The 17,736-nt window shown below is 39.3% G+C and overlaps 1 protein-coding gene across 1 annotated transcript in view; it reads left to right on the forward strand.

The window, feature by feature from the left end:
• Nucleotides 1-17,736, forward strand: part of LOC122932456 (membrane-associated phosphatidylinositol transfer protein 3-like) — an 802,287-nt gene that overhangs the window by 519,408 nt on the left and 265,143 nt on the right. Inside the window, exon 5 of the mRNA XM_044286869.1 lies at nucleotides 424-659. Coding sequence (XP_044142804.1) covers nucleotides 424-659 — 236 coding nt within the window. The remainder of the gene's footprint in view (nucleotides 1-423; nucleotides 660-17,736) is intronic.

A 17,736-nucleotide genomic window follows, 5' to 3' on the forward strand; every position in this document is an offset into this window, starting at 1 on the left:
TGGCTTCAGTGGTGATATGCTGCTTTTGGCCACGTCACCCCTGAAGCCAGTTATCGGGTGCAGCAGAGCTTCTGACCATGACCATGCAGTGCCAGTTGTAAACAGTCCAGGGACCAGGACATAGACTTATGAGAGCCAGAGCAGAGAACCAGAAAGGCTAGGGGGCAGGTAAGTATGAGAATTCTCTTTAACAAGGCAGGCAGCAAGCCTGAGAAAAAAAGTCATTATACCCCGGAGCCCCTTTATCTACCAGTTGAATACTTCGAGCTGACAAGCTCCTCCAATTCTCCAACATTTTGACAGGAAAAACAATAAAGTGTAAAGGAAATCTGGGACAGAGCCTCCGGCGCAGATGTGAACATAGTTTAACTTGGAACAGTAAAATCAAAATGTCCTTATTTGTTTTTGTTTTTTTCCCATTAGGATGTGGTCTCCCAAGATAGCTGTAAAACACATGTCCTTGCTCTGGTCCTTCATGGAGGCAGTATACTAGACACAGGAGGAGGGGATAGCAACAGCAAGATGGCCGATGTCAACACCTTCAGCTCAGTATTCGAGAAGGTGACCAGAGCTCATTTTCCAGCAGCTCTTGGACACATCTTAGTTAAATTGGTCCCTTGTCCTGCAATATGTTCTGAAGCCTTCTCACTGGTTTACAAGTAAGAATTTAAATCCACTTGTAATAATCTAGAATAAAATATATGAATCCATAAGGTAATAATACATACATGTCAACATATTAGAAAGACAAAGATGAAAAGCAGGAATTGTTTTATTATTAGCCTCTAGCCTGTTATTATTATTATTATTATTATTATTATTATTATTATTATTATTATTATTATTATTTTATTAGCCATTCATTATCACTTTAGCTAATACATTAACATTTTAAAATTTGAAGAAAACACAGGACACATATCTTTAGAACTGAGATGAGGTTTGGGTAGTTTCTGCACTGCATAAATCGTCTACTATATACTAAGGATGGTTGAAAGGTAGATACCCACCTGAATATATCATCAGGGAACTGGTAAGACCATTCCATTGATTACCGGTTATTGTCTACCCTGTTTAGCGTTTCTAATTGTCTTTTAATCTTTTTTCACCGTTGTTTTGAGCACTTTGTGGGATATTTTTTAACCATAATTAGTAAAAGTTATGTTTTAACATAATAAGCCAAGGTCTATTTTGAGGAGTTGGGTTTCTGCACTGATCAGAATTATGTACCTTGGCAGCAATAAATTTAGATTGTGTCACAGTATGTGACACAACAGCCTTGGAGTAGAGGCTTTTTGTAGTTTCTTGCCTGACCTGATGTTTTGACCGAAACCTGATGAAAGTTACAGATTTTTTGCAATTTTTGAATGTTTTAGCAGTGACACAGTAAATCTTTTTCTGTTGGACTACTATAAGCATTTGGAGAAATCAGGAAATCATGTGATGTGAGTAGTGAGCTGATAATTGCTTTTATTTTGCGGGTACAGCCTGTCCAGAGTAGTAGGGGTTACCTCGTCACCCCTGTCAGACAATCACATAGACTCTATTATACACTAAGATGCTTTGTGATTGGCTGATAGCTGATGATGATTGTGTGCCAGAGTAGGTTGTAGTAACATACTACTATGAAAAAGCAAGAGAAAAGCAAAAGTTTCAGAGAGAGAGAGAGAGAGAGAGAGAGAGAGAGAAAAAGCAATCTTAGAGCGAGATAAAGAGAAAGAGAGAGAGAAAGAGCATTCTTAAGCCATCAACACAGGCACCATTTGTGGTTCGCCTTAGACCACCTAGGATGTCTCCAGTAAAGTCTATCATAGGCCACCAAGGATGTTATCACTTGCCCCTTCATAGATCACTTGAGATTTTATCATGAACTTCTGTACTATTCTAGAACACCAGCATTAGTATTACTAACCTATTTACTGCCCAAAATTACCAGAGAGTTACCTACTCAAATTCAGTACCCTTTTATTATTTCCTGTATGGCTATAATAGAGTGGTGTCTCCTGCCTAAGACTCCTTCATTACCTAGATCAGAGAGTTAGTACAAAAAGTAGCTTGCCATCTAGACCTGTACATGTCAATGCTTGCTCTGTATTGCTGAGGAGTAAATGAACATTCACCATTGTGTATTACAGTCCAGAGAACTGCAACAGTGGGACACCCCTTAACCCTAAGAGGACTGGGCGATTTTCAGTTTTTGCGTTTTCATTTTTTATTCCCACCTTCCCAGAGTCATAACCTTTTATTTCTCCATTCACATAGCCTTATGAGGGCTTATTTTTTGCGGGACAAGTTGTACTTTGTAATGACACCATTTCTAGTTTCATACAATGTAAAACAAAAATCCAAATGCGCCCTTTTTATTTATTTTTTTACAGCATTCACTATGAGGTAAAGTTGGCCTGTTAAGAGACAGTAAATTTGAAAGGGCTCACACTAGAGAGAAATGGATACCGGGGGTTCTCCACCCACTGGATCAGCCTCAGTCCAGCAGAAAAAACTAAAAAATCTATATAGAACGGGCAGGCAGACCCCCTTCTCATATTGCAGGAACACAGTCTAAGGGAAATCGAATATATTTTAAAAGGTAAAAATGTGTATCTAATACATATATTCTAAAACAAAACTAAAAGTAAATAGATTAAAAACATGGATAACGAAATCCCCCCTTTTCATAAAAAATGCCCAGATAATAATAATATATAAATAGATCAGTACATATATCATATATATAGTAAATTCACTCTGCAAATGTCAGACAACCGTTAGGTATTAGTTGTAAGTAATAATTAATAGGCGAACTGCGATTAGTACGTAGTACACGCTATAAAGACCATTGCTCAAAACAGTTAATTCTGATGCTGAATATAGATGATGCCCAGTACAAATCCTCTCTCTGGTTAGATACGCATTATCAATGCAGCTGAATATATTCACTCCACATATAAGTGGCAAGTGTCAAATATCCCGGATAATCCGTGCTTAGCAATGAAGGATTGATACACAGTCTGCACAGTGTTAGTTGAGGCGGTTAGTAATAATGTGGAGTAATGATAGTCATTAGTGAAGTAATACACATTTATATACCACGTTAGTTGGAGCAGTTAGCAATCATATAGAATAGTAGTGATCGTTGGTAGTAATCCTTTTCTATAGTAACATATATATACACTTACCTAAGTAATTATTAGGAACACCTGTTCTATTTCTCATTAATGCGATTATCCAGTCAACCAATCACATGGCAGTTGCTTCAATGCATGTAGGGTTGTGGTCCTGGTCAAGACAATCTCCTGAACTCCAAACTGAATGTCAGAATGGGAAAGAAAGGTGGGCTACAACAGCAGAAGACCCCACCGGGTACCACTCATCTCCACTACAAATAGGAAAAAGAGGCTACAATTTGCACAAGCTCACCAAAATTGGACTGATGAAGACTGGAAAAATGTTGCCTGGTCTGATGAGTCTCGATTTCTGTTGAGACATTCAAATGGTAGAGTCCGAATTTGGCGTAAACAGAATGAGAACATGTATCCATCATGCCTTGTTACCACTGTGCAGGCTGGTGGTGGTGGTGTAATGGTGTGGGGGATGTTTTCTGGGCACACTTTGGGCCCCTTAGTGCCAATTGGCCATCGTTTAAATGCCACGGGCTACCTGAGCATTGTTTCTGACCATGTCCATCCCTTCATGGCCACCATGTACCTATCCTCTGATGGCTACTTCCACAGGATAATGCACCATGTCACAAAGCTCAAATCATTTCAAATTTCTTGAACATTTCAGGTTTCTTGAACATGACAATGAGTTCACTGTACTAAAATGGCCCCCACAGTCACCAGATCTCAACCCAATAGAGCATCTTTGGTATGTGGTGGAACGGGAGCTTCGTGCCCTGGATGTCCATCCCTCAAATCTCCATCAACTGCAAGATGCTATCCTATCAATATGGGCCAACATTTCTAAAGAATGCTATCAGCACCTTGTTGAATCAATGCCACGTAGAATTAAGGCAGTTCTGAAGGCAAAAGGGGGTTCAACACCGCATTAGTGTGGTGGTCCTAATAATTCTTTAGGTGAGTGTATATGTCCGCATCCTTTGCTCCGTTGCTCCGTTACATGGCCCCGCCCAAAAAATAAAGCATGTCCTATTCTTGTCCGTTTTGCGGACAAGTATAGGCATTTCTACAATGCAGAAAGCACACGGGCGGCTTCCGTTTTTTGTAGATCCACGGTTTGCGGACCGCAAAAAACGGAACGGTCGTGTGCATGAGGCCTTACTTTTAGTTTTGTTTTAGAATATATGTATTAGATACACATTTTTACCTATTAACCACTTCACATCCAGGCCATTTCCCCCTTCCTGACAGAGCCATTTTTTACTAATCTGACATGTGTCACTTTATGTGGTAATAACTTTAAAACACTTTTGCTAATCCAGGCCATTCTGAGATTGTTTTCTCGTCACATATTGTACTTCATGACAGTGGTAAAATTGAGTAAAAAATTTCATTTTTAATTATAAAAAAAATACCAAATTTACAAAAAAAATTAAGAAATTAGTAAATTTCAACATTTCAATTTCTCTACCTTTAAAATAGTAATACCTTAAAAAAATAGTTATCACTTTACATTCCCCATATGTCTACTTCATGTTTGGATCATTTTGTGAATGAATGTCATTTTTGGGGTGCATATGACTTTTTGATCACTTGTTATTACACTTTCTGTGATACAAGGTGACAAAAAATGGCTTTTTTTATACCTTTTTTTTTACGGTGTTTACTTGAGAGGTTAGGTTATGTGAAATTTTCATAGAGCAGCTTCTTACGCATGTGGTGATACCTAGTATGTATACTTTTTTATTTACTTAAGTTTTACACAATAACAGCATTTTTGAAACAAAAAATATATATTTTAGTGTCTCCATGGGAGCCATAGTTTATTTTTATTTTTGGGGCGATTGTCTTAGATAGGGGCTCATTTTAATACTGAAAAATACTGGAAAAAAAAGTAAAACCTTGAAAAAAAATTTAAAAAAATCATCACCATATTATAACCCCTATAACTTTCTTGTAGTTATGTGTACAGAGCTGTGTGAGGGCTAATTTTTTGCGGGATGATCTGTACTTTTTCTAGATATAATTTTGAAGTGTGTGTGATTTTTTTTTATCACTTTTTCTAAAAGTTTTTAGGGGAGTTGAAGTGACAAAATGGCTAATTGGATGTTTTAATTTTTTTCCATTCGCCGTATGAAATTAATATTGTCATATTTTAATAGTATGGGTGTTTTTGCACGTGATTATGCCCATGATGTGTATTTTTTTATTGGTTAAGTATTTAAATTTTGGGGAAAGGGGGGTGATTACAACTTTTATATATTTTTTATTTATTTTTTTTACTTTTTTTACTTTTTTAAATCACCCTGGGTGAGAATTACTGGCAATCATTAGCTTGCCCATGGTGTTTATTGATGGCTATATAGCCATATTTGAACATTTCATTTTCAATATAACAATACAGTGCTGCCACCTGCATGAGGCTTCACACTATTAGCATAGCCTTACATGTTCCCAGATCTCATCCGGCTGGAGCACAGCATCTGAGGGATGAAATGTATGCGATCAGCCTTATGGCTAATCGCATACATGTGCCGCAGGTCTCTGCAGTTTGAAACAGCAGAAACCCAGCAGCTATGGCACTCGCAAAAAGTGTGAACGGGCACCATGTTTAAAGATCCACTTTCACAGTACATATATGGCAGAGGTCATGAAGGGGTTAAAGGGGTTTTCTGAGTACTTTTTACTGCTGTCCAATCCTCTGGATAGGTCGTCAGATCCCCACCGATCAGATACTGATGTCCTATCCAGAGGATAGGACAGCAGTAAAAAGATGTTGGGAAATCCTTTCAAAATAATAGTGAAAACCAATCTAATAAAAAATGAATGGGAATATTTTGTAGAATCACTATCTACTTTCAATGTGAGGAAATGTACTCACAATATTATGACAATGATTGAGGCGCCAGTACATTTATTGAAAAGCGGCCCTGAGATTTCAGTGTCAACCACTGGTTCACAATATGCACCAGGGAGGGAAGGGTGTATGCACCTCATACAGCCCTACCCTGGGCATTAGGAGCCACCCTGCATTAGTAATATAAATTAATATAAAGTATTGCATGGAAGCATTTGTAAGGTACAAGAAGTTTGACATTCTGTTTTTCTGAAGCCCATTGCTGTTTGGTGGGACGTAAAGTTAGCGTAGACTTGAATGTGTATAGCTGAATTGCTCAAGCACGTTTCAATGCCCCGAACATACGAAACTAAAAGATAGAGACCTATATTAGGCTTTAGTTACAGTGCAAAAAATAATGGGCCACAAATCAGTATTGCTTTTCACACATCACACAGCGCTAAGAGCAGTTCCAGTAAGTAAAAAAAAAATAGCCCAACTCCCTTTTGAATATTACAAAGCAGCCTTGCTTTCCATTTTGCTTCCTAATCACATGCTGTGCTTCAAAGTGAAAATCTTCAGCGATTCCTGCTTCTCAGAATATGAATGCACGTTTTAGTGTTTTCAGATAAATGGGCCTTTTTGTTGTTTTCTTTAATAGGTTTTTTAACTTATCACTGTGCTGCACATGAAGACCACAATAGACCCTCATAGCGCATGCACAACCCATCATTAGTATGAAATATGCAGGTTCAGGGATTCGGATTCATAGAAGTCCTAGACGGCCATTCCTTTTAGCTTGAATGTGAAATTTAACTGTCTCGAAACACAGGAAAAATAGAGATATAATAATGATATATGTGCAAAAGTAAATAACTACCACATGATATCAGTGTTCCATCATGTACAATGGCGAGGGAAAGCTCATATCATCTAGCAATAAAGGAGAAAGGAAAAAGATACAATATCGTTACGGAAATACATTGTAATACATGCATGTTTATATGAAGGCAGTTAACCCATCGCCTAAGGTAACAGTATGTTATCTAATATATTTCATGCGGCTTTAATTTAATTTTTTGATTCTGATTCTAAGGCCTCATGCACACGGCCGTTGTTTTGGTCCGCATCCGAGCTTTGGCGGCTCGGATGCGGACCCATTCACTTTAATGGGGCCGCAAAAGATGCGGACAGCATTCCGTGTGCTGTCGGCATCCGTTGCTCCGTTCCGTGGCCCCGCAAAAAATATATAACATGTCCTATTCTTGTCCGCGCTTTGCGGACAAGAATAGGCAGTTATATGTAAAGGCTGTCCGTGCCGTTCTGCAAATTGCGGAACGTGCACGGACGCCATCTGTGTTTTGCGGATCCGCGATTTGCGGAAGGCAAAACACACCACGGTCGTGTTCATGCGGCCTAAAGCAGATATGTACTCTACAAATGCCAACTGTTGTTCATATTGCTGCCATAAATAGCAGCATAGAATATATATATTAAAGAGGTAGGCCACTTTCAAAGAATCCATGCTGAATAGTCATGCCAGTCCATGCTGTGCCACAGTATCAGATACCTATCTTTCAGCGCACCTGTGCTGCTTGTCTCAAGGCTCACACTGCCCGGCCCCTAACTATGTAAACATCTCCCTGTCATGACTGCCTCATCCATTAGGACTAAAATGGCAGCTGTCATGTGGTAATCTTGTCAACCTGTCTAAAACTGCATCCTCTTTACTACACCAGACAGTACTTTGAATGGTCCAGAGGAGGATGTGGCCATGGATGCACGTATGGGTAGGAAAATGGTCAAGTCCTCATTACCATTGCCATTTTGGTAAACATAGATGCAGCTACTATGAAATTCTTAAATAGCCAGAGGACGGTCAGATAGGAGCACACCATGCCTATTCAGCCTGGGTTCTTTTAAAGTGGCTAACTCCTTTAAATCATGGTCGGGTTCTTTCAGATGCCCATGTATCAACCAGTCAAATGTATGACCAAAGGAGTATACTGTATTTGGTTAGTAGAACTATATGAACACATAAGACTGATTTGTGTAGACATTAGGAAATTATGTAGACAGGAAAACCAAAAGCCCATCTTCACTATTAGTTATGAGCGGGAGGTGCCATATTCGATTTCGCGAATATTCAAATGAATATTCGTGTTATATTCGTCTAAATCGAATATTCGTAATTATTCCAATTATCGCGAATAATATGCAATTTAATTAATCGCGTATTGCGATTTTTCTTTTGATTGTATAAGGCAACGTTCCCATGACTAATTGACTATGGCTAGGCTAATATGTGTATTTTACAAAATTTCGTAATATTGCTCTAACTTCGTCTTTTAGAATATTACAAATATTCTAAAAGACCAAGTTAGAGTAATATTACGAAATTTCGTAAAATACACATATAGATTGTAATTTAGCTAATATAGTGCTATAATTTTTTTTCTAAATTTTTTTTGCCTCTTCTGAACTTGTTTTGTAAAATATGTACACTATTAAAATAATTACTATAGCAGTATATTAGCTAAATTACAATCTATGTGTATTTTACGAAATTTCGTAATATTGCTCTAACTTCGTCTTTTAGAATATTCGTGATATTGCTCTAACTTCGTCTTTTAGAATATTCGTAATATTGCTCTAACTTCGTCTTTTAGAATATTCGTAATATTGCTCTAACTTCGTCTTTTAGAATATTACGAATATTCTAAAAGACGAAGTTAGAGCAATATTAAGAATATATGTAAAAAGTTGAAATCGCAATGCGATTAATATAACTCGAAGTAATCGCATGGCGATTTCAACTTAGCACTGCTATATTCCATATTAGGCTAGAATTAACGAATATGGAATATAGCAGTGTGTTAAAGGGGAATATTAATGACCAATATTTATGCAAATATTGATACTTAATATTCATAAATATGTGCGAATCGTCTAGTGATGACTCCGCCTATTTATGCCTTTATCATAATATATAAATATAGATACCTACCTCTGTTACCTATACACTACACTGAACTACACTACGTGCAACTTACTATCAGGGATTAATGCTGCAGCCAGGGGTTAGGGGATGGTTGGTACTCAGCCATTTCCTGGAGCATGTTGCCTCTCTTCCTTCAGGGGGCTGTTCTCTCCCATGTGTCTCTCATTCTAGTCTGGTTGCAAGAGACCCCTGTTCCTGGTTTCAGGCTCCTATATCAGCCTCAGAAACAGCCCACCTCCCCCCTCCTCAGGGATGTGACATCATAGTGTGACAGCTTATTCACCCCAATTTGAGAATCAAGGCCTAATAGATTTGCTTATCTATTTAAAAAGTTGGACACCCCAATAATAGGGATGAGCAAACCCGAACTGCAAAGTTTTCACTGAAATCCCGGTTTGGGTAATTTTATTATTTTCGGTGATAACATGGTTATATCGGCAAATAATAGCATTCTTAAAACAGAATGCAAAAGACTATGGCCATTTATGGGTTCAAAAACTCACTTCATCCACTTGATCGCGCTGCAGCAGTCTCTTCTATCTTCATTCAGCAGGACCTGCCAAAGGACTTGCGATGTGCCAGATGATGTCACCAAGCTCACAGCGCTCACCATGTGAAAATCCAATTAATTTGAAAGAATTACACAGTGAAAAGTTCAACATGAAAGGGTATTATTTTGTCTGAAGCCCCTACCTTCACTTCCGGGTGCACCCAAAGGTTAGGGGCACATGCGCAGTCAGTATCTGAGCTGCTAAGGTAGAAGCAGCAAATTCTCTACACTTGAGCCAATATTTGAAGAAACACTGCATGCACGAGATTGAAAACATCTAATCTGACCCTGTCAATTAAGGGGGGGAGGGGATTCTCTTGAGCAGCAGGGCCAGAAACCCTCGGTGATCCGGGAGCCTTATTTGGAAGCAAGTAGATTTGTTAGAATCAATCCAATCATCTCTAGTTAGCATAGTTAAATGGGTTATCCGATACTTAGATATTGATGACCTAAGGCCAATTCACACTACATTTTTGGCGATGTTTTCCATGTGGAATCCGCACCAAAAAGCGGCTCTAAAAAGCTAAAAAAAACTGCATGGAAAAAAGAAGCAGCAGATTCTAACCTGGAGCAGAATCCACACTGATTCTCCCATTGAAATGTGGAAAAAATAGGAAACTGAAAAAAAAAAAAAACACCAGAAACCACACCAGAAATGATTAAATTAAAGATGATGAGGGGCTGACACCCGGCACTCCCACAATCTGTTGTTTTGGGCAGCTGCTGACCCTTGAAACAACACTGTGGATGGAGGCAGAAGCAGAAGGCACTATGCACTGCGTAGCAGCCATGTTGGGGTACTGCAGCTCAGCTTCCATTCAAGTGCATGAGAGCCGATCTTCAGTACACTGGCACGGGAAACTACATGGTGGGTGGAGCCTGCCATCCACCATCCACTGTATAGTTTCCGGCATTTGCGGCTGTCCGAAACAGCTGATTGTTGAGGTTCTGGGTGTCGGACCCTCACCAATTTGATACATGTCCGTACAGCATTAAAATGTATGGCCTTCGGTGAGGTGAAATTAATTATCACCAAAGTCTTCGGCATTCAATTTTTAAACTTGAAAACCATTTTAAAATATGAATCCGAAGTCGGCTCCGTTAGCGGCTGGTACCTTGGTACTGAAGCTGGCTTCGGATCCAAGTTTTGAAATGGTTTTCAAGTTCTAAAATCAAAGTCCAAAGTTATTCACTGCAGTCTTGGGGGATAACACATTTTGCCAGAGCCCATACATTTGAATGCTGTACGGAGACAAATCTCCATACAGCATGGAAACAAAGTTTTGAGCGAAACGACTTCGGCTCTATGATCTGAAGCTCAATGCGCTCAACACTATTAATGACCTATCCATAGGATAATAGGTCATAGTCCGTCGATATCTAAGGGCTCATGCACACGACTGCATGTATTTTGCGGTCCGCAAAAACGGATTCGCAAAAAATATGGATGACTTCAGTGTGCATTCCCTATTTTGCGGAACAGAACAGTTGGCCCCTGATAGAACAGTACTATACTTGTCCGTAATGCAGACAATAATAGGACACGTTCTATTTTTTTGCGGAACGGAAATACGGACATACGGAAACAGAATGCACACAGAATGGTTCTGTATACGGTCCACAAAAAAACGGAATGGACACGGAAAGAATATACATTCATGTACATGAGCCCTAAGTCCTGGAAAAGCTTTTTAAGAAAACTGAGGACTGTACATTCTTAAAGTCACCACTGCGGGAATTCGAATCTTCTTCGGTGTCGCAGACCAACCGTGTGATGGGGGTGATTTTCACAATAAGTCTCAGAAGATTTAAAAGGAAGTCGCGCTGCCATGCACACTTCAAAGCATCAGAGTGAAAAGTCAAGGAAAAGCAACAGTTCTTTTTGTGTAGCTATGACAGACTTCCACCAAAAGGCAATCTCTATCGTCCGAGTTCCTCCTGTGGATTACAAAGTTTCGCCGCACATAGTGAAGTTCAACCAATCTTTATCTCTCAAATTCTTTTTAATATACTCACAAGAGTCGTTTAAATTCAGGCATTTAAACAATAAAATCTGTAGCACCCGGGTCGGGCTGTGCTACAGATTTTTATTTAAATGCCTGAATTTTAACAACTCTTGTGAGTATATTAAAAAGTATTTCACTATGTGCGGCACAACTTTGTGCCTGGCAGCGTGACTACCTTTTGAATCTACTGAGGACTGTACATGTCACTTTCACTGGGTCTGCACACACCGCCATGAATTGTGAATTGTGTGCGCCATATTCATTATCTTATGCAATAGAAAGTTTAAATAAAAAAGGATTTAACATCTCATGCCTACATTAATCCATGATAATTGTAGTATTCTACCAAGCCCCGAAGAATAAATCAGATTTTTTTCTAAGACTTTGATTAGAAACAGAAAAATCTTAACTTGTTGAATATATTAATTTACATTATCAACCTATAATATTTAAATGTCAAATTTTGACTCTTTTTGGGCCAGAACAGAGATGAAAGAAGCATCAGGAAACTGACTGCATTTTACCACTAGTGCACTCCGTGGTTTGTTTTAATGCCATGCCTGAATAAGCTAATACGTGCAGTCACTGAGCCATTCTTTATTAAAGGTTTGAAGAGGGATATCAGTTTGATTTCAGGAGCTTAAGTTTTCTTTTGGCTTCCAAGATTACTCAAGGGACAAGGATTTTGAGTACAAAAACAATGACGATATTGACGTAACATCAGCAGATGTTTTCTTTTACCAGTAGAGAAGGTGTCACATATATAAAATAGTATGTGACCTCTACGTTACTGCCACGGTGTATATGACAATGGTAGACTTTCAACAGAAGGCAATAATTTGAGGTAGAAAAAAAAAAGAGCAAGGATTTTTTCAAGGTAAAAAATCTCATATATTATATTCTACCCCATCACTGAGCACCAGGTTCCCTTTTTCAAAATAAGTGGAGTGCCAACCATTTTCTTTTTGTATTAAATTTCTGTCTGTCTGAGTCCCGCCAGTTGATGGCTTATAAAATGAGATTTTTTACCTTGAAAAAATCCTTGCTCTTTTTTTTGTACAAGTTGCAGTAGGTTGGGGAGTGAGGTACTGTTTTTGGGTTATTGTAGGCTCTAATAATTTGAGGTAGTACAAGTGTGGTAACAATAACAATCTGAAAATCCTAATAGATCTTATCTTTAAGGCTATGAACACCTTCAGGGACGTTTTTTTAATTATTGCATTCTACTAATTTAGGGCTTAAAATTATTTTTTAAATGTAGCTTTATTAAAAATTTTCTGCATTGTTGAGATACAGGGGTTAAATTTCAGTCTAATATAGAAGATATCAAGGTACATGGTTATGATGCAAACATTTTCTAGCTGTTATATAAACATCCAGTTACGTTGATGTTGGCAAGGCCAACATTTCGGTCCTACCAGAACTTTGATCACGGCCTATAAGCCTCCAGAGAAATTGGCTGGCTGGATGTTGGCGTTCCAAAACTGGAGGTTTTAAAAAAAAAGCTACAAAATGTTTGCATCATAACCGTGTGCCATAATATCTATATATTATATTCTACCCCATCACTGAGCACCAGGTTCCCTTTTTCGAAATAAGTGGAGTGCCAACCATTTTCTTTTTGTATTAAATTTCAGTCTGTCTGAGTCCAGCCAGATGATGGCTTATATATAGTTCTTATCTCTGATCACCTGACCTCATAAACACTCATTTAACCCAAATTCTTATAAATTTGCTTACAATGTAGCTATAATGAGTGTATATGAGATCAAGAGATAAGAGATCTACATGAGCAGTCATCTGATGGGACTCAAACAGAAAGTGACAGAGTGAAGTTTAATCCCTTTACCTATTTTAATTCAGTAAATTTTGTGTGACCGTCGCAATTATAAATACATTAACAATTAACAAAGTAATAGTAAATAGGGAGTTATGATTTAGAGAACTCCTTTTAAAATACCCTATTTGGGGTGTTCTGAGTTAATAAAAGAGGGACTTTCATTTAGTTACATCTACCCAGATCTCATAGGATTCCATAGTAAAATTGAAATATAATATTTTTTTTTAATTAAGTGGATAATATATTTAATAAAAAGGCACACTTCACCTCCCCCAATTGACCCCACTTTTGTGTCAGAAAAGGTAGAACAGGTGCTTCATAAATATTGCACTCATTCTGACCACCATATTTCAACGGAGAATGAATACATAAATAAATCTTCATATAGCTCTTAATCTCCTTTAGTACATAATAAAATTGACTGCCTGCAGCCACCATTAGGGGGCGGGGGGGCTAAGTGCATAGAAATTGATACAGTTACCATTGATATCAATGCAAACTTAACAATCTCTTCTACGCACTGAGCTCCACCTTGTGGTGACTGCTGGAACATGCTGTGGATTTATGACATAAGAAGGAGTTCAGTGCCAAGCCACTACGGGTCTACCTTCATGGTAAGTACGCTACTGATGTTTATGGATTACATGAACAGCCCACCGACTGCAATGGTAAATAATTAAAGGAGGTCTCCCTTTTGACTCCATACTCCAGGGAGCTGTGGGGGAATCATTAATTCAACTGTCTAATAGTGTTAAAGGCATCTTCCAGTATAGAATCTTAAAGGGAACCTGTCACCAGGATTTTGTGTATAGAGCTGAGGACATGGGTTGCTAGATGGCCGCTACCACATCTGCAATACCCAGTCCCCATAGCTCTGTGTGCTTTTATTGTGTAAAAAAAACAATTTGATACATATGCAAATTAACCTGAGATGAGTCCTGTACATGAGATGAGTCAGGGACAGGACTCATTTCAGGGTAATTTGCATATGTATCAAATCGTTTTTTTTACACAATGAAAGCACACAGAGCTATGGGGACTGGGTATTGCGGATGTGCTAGCGGCCATCTAGCAACCCATGTCCTCAGCTCTATGCACAAAATCCCAGTGACAGGTTCCCTTTAACCTAATTTGCTTCTATCATACTGTACATTAAAGAAGTTCCCTACTTCAATGTCTTTTGAAATCAATAGAATTCATTGTCCTTTCTGAGAGCCCAGTGAGCCTTGAGATGAAGATCTGAGGCCTGTTACCTGACAACTTCAATAATATAATCACCCTATAAGGTGGTTGTCAGTTTTCATCAAATAACAGGGAAAAATATGATCCGAAGGCCAAATTTGTCAGTCCGTAAAACACTGGATCTAATTTAACTTATATTGTGTGACAGATAACGTGTTAGTGTCTTGCTCACAGGATAGGACCCCACGGTCAGGTTTCCTGATGCAGTTTTGGAAGCCAAAATCAGGAGCAGATCCCAAAAGGAGAGAAAGTATTAAGGACAGATATCACTTCTCATTTTGATGCAGTTTTTGAATCCAAACATAGGAGTGGATTAACAAAGGAATACAATATTTCCTATACACTCCCATCATGATGTAGTCCTGACACTGGCTTCAAAAACTGCATCAAAGCAGCAGGTGTAAAAAAGTGGTGAAACTGAGACCCTCCATAAAAGAATAACTAATACTGAAAGTGTGAATTGTTATTATGACTTCAAAACCGTCAACACACTCCACGTCTAATAGGACACATGTGCAGAAGGTTCGGAGCTTGGTTGTCTTCTGAAGGCAAAAGCACAACAATAAGTCAGTTGAGCTCACAAGCCAAAATGATTGTGTACAACGTGAAGCTGAAAAGGCCGCTTTGAATGCAACCCTCCTCTCATGTATGCGTTAGTATGATCAAAGAGCCGACAAAGAATAGAAACAAAACAGCTTTATTCCAACTTGTCTGAACTTCCTTGGCGTGCTGCTTTTCTCCTTTTTTTCACCCTGCGTGGTCATCATATGCTTTTTAGCTATGTAGGCAGAAAACGCAGACCAATTTTTTTTCATGATGAAAATGAAGTCGTTTATTTTTATCAGTGTAAATAGCTGCCAAATAAACAGATATAGTTCACATGTGGGAATATTTTAGAAAAACTTGTTCTTTCATTGATTTATTTTCACCCATTTAGCTCATGATGGGGTGAGGTTCCGTACTTTCAGACCCCCTACTACACCACTCACAAAAAGTTAGAGATATTTTGCTTGTTTTATTAGTGGTTTCCATTTAAAGGGGTTCTGCACTTTGTTTAAACTGATGATCTATCCTCTCGACACCCGGGACCCCCGCCGATCAGCTGTTTGAGAAGGCAGTGGCGCTCCTGCAGCGCCGCTCTAGTAGCGCTGCAGCCTTCTCACTGTTTACCGCAGGCCCAGTGATGTCACAACTAGTATCACTGGCCTGGGCGGGGCTAAGCTCTGTTCACTTGAATGGAGTTTAGCCCCGCCCAGGCCAGTTGATACAAGTCGGGACGTCACTGGGACTGCGGTAAACAGTGAGAAGGCCGCCGTGCTGCTGGAGCGCCGCTGCCATCTCAAACAACTGATCGGCGGGGGTCCCGGGTGTTGGACCCCCGCCAATCAGATGCTGATGATCTATCCAGAGAATAGATCATCAGTTTAAACAAAGTGCAGAAGCCCTTTAAAATAGTAAAGGGTGTATAACCCAAATCATAATGTACAGTCGGCCCAGCTAGAGGTGTGGGTATGTAATATACACATATTCACGTGTGACTGCGTAGATGTGGCACAGCTTCGTGCTGCACACTACTTGTAAGGCCCCTTTCACACGGGCGAGTATTCCGCGCGGATGCGATGCGTGAGTTGAACGCATTGCACCCGCACTGAATACCGACCCATTCATTTCTATGGGGCTGTTCACATGAGCGGTGATTTTCACGCATCACTTGTGCGTTGCGTGAAAATTGCAGCATGCTCTATATTCAGCGTTTTTCACGTAACGCAGGCCCCATAGAAATGAATGGGGTTGCGTAAAAATCGCAAGCATCCGCAAGCAAGTGTGGATGCCGTGCGATTTTCATGCACGGTTGCTAGGAGATGATCGGGATGGAGACCCGATCATTATTATTTTCCCTTATAACATGGTTATAAGGGAAAATAATAGCATTCTGAATACAGAATCCATAGTACAATAGCGCTGGAGCGGTTAAAAAAAAATAATAATAATCTAACTCACCTTAGTCCACTTGTTCGCACTGCCGGCATCTCCTTCTGTCTTCATCTGAGCTTTTTGTAGCAACAAGGACCTTTGGTGACGTCACAGTCATCACATGATCCATCACATGATCTTTTACCATGGTGATGGATCATGTGATGACTGTGACGTCACCAAAGGTCCTTGTTGCTACAAAAAGCTAAGATGAAGACAGAAGGAGATGCCGGCTGCGCGAACAAGTGGATTAAGGTGAGTTAAATTTTTATTTTATTTTTTTAACCCCTCCAGCACTATTATACTAAGCATTCTGTATTCAGAATGCTATTATTTTCCCTTATAACCATGTTATAAGGGAAAATAATACAATCTACAGAATAACGATCCCAAGCCTGAACTTCTGTGGAGAGGTTTGGGTACCAAACATGCGCGATTTTTCTCACGCTAGTGCAAAACGCATGACAATGTTTTGCACTCGCCCGGAAAAATCGCAGGTGTTCCCGCAACGCACCCGCACATGTTTCCGCAACGGCCGTGTGAAAGAGGCCTAAATGTATCAGTAAAGTGAACTAATCCTCTAGATGTCTATTTGCAAACTCTGTCAAAACGATAGTGCAAATAGATACACAATCCATTGCTGGAGGTAATGATTGATAGTGTGAGCCCACACTAGACGGCATAGATGTCGCATAAGCTTGTACCGCGCATCTATTGATGATGGTCAGTTAAATACAATCAATCTTCCAGCCACGCTAGTATCCACAAACAGGATCAGTCAGAGCATCAATGTTGCAGATGGATACAATTAGGCTACGTCTACACGACGACATCTCGAATGGATTTTCTGCGACTGTTGCGTCCCCAATAGCTGAGGACCCCTATTCATTAGTGCATTCACTCAAGCCTGTAGCAGGGCCATGCGGGTATACGGCATGTGACTGCAGCAGCTGATCACTGTGCTCAGCGGTCTTAGGGCTCACGCACATGGCAGTATTTTCTCTCCGTGTTTGTTCCATTTTTATTTATTTTTTGGACCGTATGCAGAACCATTAATTTCAATGGGTCTGCAAAATAAAACAAAACGGAAGTTACTACGTGTGCATTTCGTTTCTGTATGTCTGCAAGTTGTTTCCGCAAAATAATAGAACATGTCTTTTTCTTTTCC

Source organism: Bufo gargarizans, chromosome 3 (genome assembly GCF_014858855.1).
Source record: "Bufo gargarizans isolate SCDJY-AF-19 chromosome 3, ASM1485885v1, whole genome shotgun sequence".
NCBI lineage: Eukaryota > Metazoa > Chordata > Amphibia > Anura > Bufonidae > Bufo > Bufo gargarizans.